General features: G+C 35.0%; 1 protein-coding gene across 1 annotated transcript in view; it reads left to right on the plus strand.

Annotated features, from left to right (window-relative positions):
* Positions 1-4,553, plus strand: part of LOC113809247 (LIM homeobox transcription factor 1 alpha) — a 15,551-nt gene extending 10,998 nt beyond the window's left edge. Inside the window, exon 2 of the mRNA XM_070131658.1 lies at positions 4,337-4,553. Coding sequence (XP_069987759.1) covers positions 4,337-4,530 — 194 coding nt within the window. The 3' untranslated portion in view covers positions 4,531-4,553. The remainder of the gene's footprint in view (positions 1-4,336) is intronic.
* The last annotated feature ends 2,604 nt before the right edge of the window (positions 4,554-7,157 follow it).

Here is a 7,157-nt window from a genome sequence, read left to right on the forward strand (position 1 = left end):
TTATTATTATTATTATTATTATTATTATTATTATTATTATTATTATTATCATCATCATCATCATTATTATTATCATTGTTAGTATTACCAATATCAGTGTTATTACTATTAATGATAATTTTGGTAGTATTATTGGTGTTATTATTGACTTTATTATGCTTTTGTAATTTTCCTGATTGTTATTGTTAAAATCAATATTATCTTGTTATCATTTAATCCTAAAGAGATGTTTATTCATGATCCTTATTGGTGAATAGAATTTAATTTTTATATTACTGATTACTTTTACTATATATTTTTTTTCATATGTCATTATTTGCATTGCTGACCTTACTACTGATGTTGTTTTATTGTTGTTGATAATAATGGTAACATTGATAAAAATAATAGTGCCAGTAAAATGAAAGATAAAGATAAGATGTGATATTGATAGTAGCAATGCTAATGATTATAGCAGCGCTGATACTAATAATAGGTTAACGGTAATATTGATAATAATAGTAATAATGATGATATTGATGATGATTATGACAATGATAATGATAATGATAAAGATATTGATAATAAGGATGATGATGATGACGATGATTATTATTATCATGATTATGATAATGATGATAATGACAATAATAGTAATGATAATAATAATGATGATAATAATAGTAATAATAATAATAGTAATAATAATAATGATAATAATGATAATGATGATAATAATGATAATGATAATAGTCATGATAATAATAGTAATGTAAATAATAATGATAATGATAATGATAATTATATTGATAATGACAATAATGATAATTATATTGATAATGACAATAATGATAATGATGGTAATCATAGTAATGATAATAACTACAACAATGATAATACTAATTGTAATAATAATAATAATAATAATAATGATAATAATAATAATAATAATAATAATAATAATAATAATAATAATAATAATAATGTTGATAATGATGATAATGCCAATGATAATGATGAAAATGTTGATAATGATAATGATCACGATAATAGTAACATTAATAATAGTAATTCAGTAATGAGGATAAAATATTAGTAATCATGAGAATGATGATAAAGCCAATGATGATTTTACTGATAATGAAAATAGTAATGATAATAATGAGAAAGATGATGGTTATTATAAAGATAATTGTAGTAATGATTATAAAGTAATATCAGTGATTATTGTAATAATAGTTTTATTACTATAATCATTGCTATCTTTATATTATGATATGATTATAGCAATGATATGTTATTATATAATAATGTTAATAATGATAATAATAATGACTATGTGGATGATATGGTTAACGGTTTGGCTAATAATTACAAGGATGGATAAAAATAAGAAGGATAATAATAGGAAGGATAAGAAGTGATAACTATTATAATTATAGTGATTTACAATCCTGGTGGCGGCGATGATAGAAGTAGTGAAAATGATGTCATTATTTGTTGTCAATACGTAAAATACGATTGATAAATCTACTATTTTTTATTCAACCCATTAATAGCGGGAGGAAAACAGCAATCGCGGTTTTTCACAACTGTTTCGTAATCTCATAAATACAGTGATTAACACAATCTTTCAGGTTTACGTTTGATATTTTCCTCTTGTTTCTTCTCTGCGCGGGTTGTGGCGAGAAAATGTAGCGATGTCTCGGATGTTCTCTTTTTTATGCTATTTGATGTCATCTTAATATCATCATTTGGTAAAGGTCTCTTAAGATCTACAATGATTTTCTTTTCGAGTTTTATGAGGTCTTTTATCGATGTTTTTATACATATATCATGAATGGAAAAATACTCTATCGTGTTGATACTATGGTAGAAAAACCCACAATGCACAAACAATATTTAATGAAATAAACGACCCAACAGTTTCGGAATCCTCCTGGAAACCATCATCAAGTCTGAAGAAGGATTCCAAGAGGACTGAGAATCTGTTATCTTATTCCAGGTACAGATTCTTATATTTCCTCATTCATTTCAAAGTGAATAAAACGCCAGCTGGAATTAGCGGACTTCCAGGTACAGATTCTTGTATTTCATAATTCATTTCAAAGTGAATAAAACGCCAGCTGGACTTAGTTTACGTACAGGACTAGTCAGAAAAGAGTCCAGTACCTGCCGATCGTGGGTGTCCTGTGACCCTCGCCGATAAAGGTCACACTTATTTGTCAAAATAAATTGTCCCCTGATACGGGCGGATCAAACGGAAACTGCCATCACATGGTCCAGGCTGAGAGAGGGAGAGGGAGAGAGGGAGAGAGGGAGAGAGGGAGAGAGGGAGAGAGGGAGAGAGGGAAGGAGGGAAGGAGGGAAGGAGGGAAGGAGGGAAGGAGGGAAGGAGGGAAGGAGGGAAGGAGGGAAGGAGGGAGTGAGGGAGGGAGGGAGGGAGGGAGGGAGGGAGGGAGGGAGGAAGGGAGGAAGGGAGGAAGGGAGGAAGGAAGGAAGGAAGGAAGGAAGGAGAGAGAGAGAGAGAGAGAGAGAGAGAGAGAGAGAGAGAGAGAGAGAGAGAGAGAGAGAGAGAGAGAGAGAGAGAGAGAGTAAAAGAGAGAGGTTAAAGAACAATAGAGAAAGAAAAGGATGAAAAAAAAAAAACAGAACGAGAACGAGAAAGTGAAGGAGAAAAAAGAAACCAACAGAGAGAATGACAAAATGAAAATGAAAAAGTAAGAGAAAGAGAAAAGGGTGGAAATCAAAAATAGAGAAAACGATAACACGAAAAATAGAGAAAGAGAGAAAAAAGAAAGAAAAAGAGAGAGAAAGAGAAAGAGAGAAAAAAGAAAGAGAAAGAGAGAGAAAGAGAAAGAAATAGAAAGAGAAAAATAGGAAGAGACAGCGAGAGAAAGAGAGAGAAAGAGAAAGAGAAAGAGACAGAGAGAGAGAAAGAGCAAAGACGCCGCCAGAAGACGCGAGAGCTTAGGGCGGGGCCGCCAAGGTGACAGGTCTGGTGACGTGTATGTTGACGGCTACCTACACCTAACGTCATGGCATATCTCTCTCGACAGATTTGTTAAGAGATCTTATCTCACACACTTGAATAGTGAGAGAGTATTTGACACTCTGTTTCATAATCAAAGGAGTCGTTTTTTATTCGTGGGATAGTCAAAATCTGCGTATTTCTTCGTATATGGTATTTCATCAGTATTTCTCTATGTGAATGAAAATACTAATAGTGTTAGTTTGGGCAGGGCTGCGTCGGTATCATAAAGTGAGTACCGTTATCTACCTTATCTCTTATCGGGAAGCTGTGTGGAAAGCCACTACCGCTCTGCTGTTGACACGTGATAAGACCGTTCTAACGCTCAATAGTTTCACCTCAAGTACGGCCTCTGCTTCCGGACACTTGGCAAATATGCATTTATTTCCATTCACGTACAAAACACGGACGGCAACGAAAACACCGAAACACCACACAAAAGCACACACACACACACACACACACACACACATACACACGCGCGCACACACACACACACAAACACAAACACAAACACATTCACCACCGCTAAGGCTTTCATATACACACACACACACACAAACACATTTTCCAACACAAAAGCGTTCACACACACACACCACACACACACACACACACACATACGCACACACACACATACACACACGCATACACACACACGCGAGCACACCAGCGCCTCGCACGTGAGCAAAGATTAAGGATCCGAGCAGCAGAAGGCGGTGGTCCGACGGCCTCCTGCAGTCATCTTTAAGAGCATCGATTCATAACGACAACACAACGACGAAAACGACGAAAACGACGACGACGACGACGACGACGGCGACGACGAGGTGGTTCTCCTGTCCTTCGCAATCCTCAACTTCGTCGCATTCCTTCGAATTGGAATTATCGTCATTTTTTCTCCCTCTTTCATTCGGTGTGGAAAAGAATGGAAATGAATTATAAGCGTGACCTGTAACTTTGATTGAAATTATTTGATCTTCGATATAATAGGGTTTCGGGATTTATTTATGTTTTATATGGTGTTCGGTAAAAATGTTAATGTTATTATGAAGTTAATACTGATATGCAAATGCAAAAAAAGTTAAGTGGTCTGATGCACGAGGTCTACTTTTTATGCAAATCATGATAGACACACGGACATAAAAATGCACAAAAAGAGCAATATTACAGGTCGTGAAAAATACTATGAATAATAATTCATGAAATTCATATGTATCACATGCATATATCTAACACGTTGTCTACATTTCTCTCCCCCTCCCCCTCCCTCCCTCCCTCTCCCCTGCCCCCTCCACCGCCCATCTCGAAACGCAACGCCCGCAGAGGTGATGAAACCGGTGGGAGTGGAGGTGTGCGAGGGCTGCGGGCGGAACATCCAGGACCGTTTCATAATGAGAGTGATCGACACCTCCTGGCACGAGGACTGCCTGGTGTGCTGCGTGTGTCGAGTCCAGCTCCAGCACTCGTGTTTCGCCCGAGACAACAAGATCTACTGCAAGCTCGACTATGACAGGTAAGGAAAAGGACTTATTATTTTTTTTTACTCGAGTGTCTATTAGTTGTCATTATTTTCGTTATGGCTGTTTCCCGTTTTTTGACATGGTTATTGAATTATCATAATGATGACAGGAAAGGTGATAACTATATGCGTTATGATGATAGTAGTGACAATGGTGATATTGATGATGATTCTTATTATTGTCAGTAATTCAGCATTAGTATTCAATATTGATCATGTTCCCTTTTAGTGATTTTTTTTTTCTAATTGAGCCATCCGATCTGGAGTGACAAATTAAATACTCGTGTATATACAGGCACTTATTACAAGTATTTCATACTTCATACAAATATTTTCCGATATTTGATATATGTTCACATTTTTTTCCAAAAGAGAAAAAAAGAAAGAAGGAAAGAGATAATCTTAGCTAGTTTTATCGCTGTCAGAAAAAAAATCGCACCAGGAAAGGAAAAATAGTGTTCTTCTTCGCATTTCCGTCCACGCTGTTTGCCAGACCGGCGGTGTCGCGTTGGCACGATCAACCAGCATCGACTCCGATATCAAAGCGAAGCATTAAAAACGAGGCTGTGCCAGAGCGGCTAATTGTGCGGGGAAGCATTATGATTATCCCTTGTTTATATGCGCATCTATAGTGTTTCATTATCGTCTATGAGCTTCGCGGTATCGTGTATTTTAAAGTCGTCTATATGAAAACGAATTTCACTTTCACAGGAGGCCTATATTAATTTTTTTTGAAGTATTACTGTTTATACGCCGTATATAGTCTACATGTATGCATACACACGCATGCATTGTGAGTGTGTATGCGCGTTCGTACGTAAAAATGGTGATAATAATAACGCAGGAATGAAGAGTTACATGGCTAGGCAACAAAGGTACTATCAGTATAATCAAGGAATTATATCATGAGAGTTGTAATTTTTTTTTCTCTTTATCCTCTTTGTCATTCCTTTGCTCTCCCTCACTCCTTTCTTGTTTCCTCCTTGTTTAAAGACGGAGGAATTTACGATTTTCATTTTAAAATTTGATTGCCAATTAGGATAGATGGCAGGGATAACTGTTCTACGTATAAGCAATGGTAGTTATAAAGTAAAATAGATTAAAGTGTGTTAGATGTGTTGATAGTAATTATATTATTCCTTTTCCTCCTCCTCTCTCTTCTCTTCTTACTCCCATTCCATCCTCCTCCTTTTCTTCTTCTCTTCCTCCTCCTCCTCCTAATGATATAACATTAATACTAATAATATTAGCGATGATAATGTTGATAATGATTATTATAAGAATGTCAGGAATGATGACTATGAAAATATAATCATAATAATAATAATAATAAAAAAATATTGTATTGTGTTATAATCACCAATATTCGTATCATTATCATAGTTAAAAAACGAAAGTAATAAGCATGAAGATTATTATATTGATAGTCCAGTAATGTCGAAAATGTTACTACTACTACTACTAATGATAATAAGGACATTAAGATGATAATGATACCGGTAATAGTGGGAATAAAAGCGACCAGATCCAGGGACAACCCCCGGGTGCCGACAGCGAAGATATCACTGTCGGTATCAGAAACAACTCCACAAATCTCACTGAACTTCCATCTCCACAATACGTGTATGATTTTGCTTAAGAAATTTATCTTCTGTAACATATCGGTGACTATATTCCAACACGGCAAGCAAGACCAGACTCAATAATAAACATTGATATAATTATGTTGAACTTTTCTCTTACACGACACCAGGGAAGCGTCTGTGTCCGGGGCGTCTTGGGCAAGCTCTGTTAATTCTAATGATTTGCTTGAAATTTCGTATCGTATCACAATATCGTCATTTTTATAGGCGTTAATTCCCCCCTCCTGCGTGCCTCTGCTGTGCGTCGCTTTTCGCTTTTATTTTCGATGATAATAATTATGATAATCATAATTGTTGTTATTATTGTTGTTTTAGTTGTTCTTCTTGGCGTGATCCAAGACGTATGGAAATGAGTCCACGTCTTGCAGGTCAATAACATGTATTAGAAGTTCTATGTCTCAGAATCCACTCGACCGATTTCCTTCAAATTGTAAACATCATTGACAAAAAGTGATTTTATTTCGCGTCCCGAAGCAGCAAGCTTTTCCGATTTCATATTCCGCCACAGAAGTTTCTCGGTCAAGACACAGAATGATAGTATGTATAATAGTAAAAATGATAATAATGCTAGTAAGTATAATGATGATAGTAATGCTAGTAAGTATAATGATGATAGTAATGCTAGTAAGTATAATGATGATAGTAATGCTAGTAAGTATAATGATGATAGTAATGCTGGTTATCATACTGAAGATGGTAATAGTAAGAATAATGATAGTAATGCTAATACGAATCATGATAATGGTAATGATAATAACAGTTATGATAATATGATAATATCTAAATTGATGATGATTATAATAATCATGCAGATGATAATGACAATGATTATAATAATGATGATGATATTGATAATGGCAATAACGGCGATGATAATAATATAATTAATTTATTACTATAATGATAGGCATAATGCTAACAATAGTGATTAAAAATAATGGTAATGATAAATAGTGACCAGACATTAAAATCTATAGGCCTA

Source organism: Penaeus vannamei, chromosome 16 (assembly GCF_042767895.1).
Source record: "Penaeus vannamei isolate JL-2024 chromosome 16, ASM4276789v1, whole genome shotgun sequence".
In the NCBI taxonomy this organism is placed as follows: domain Eukaryota; kingdom Metazoa; phylum Arthropoda; class Malacostraca; order Decapoda; family Penaeidae; genus Penaeus; species Penaeus vannamei.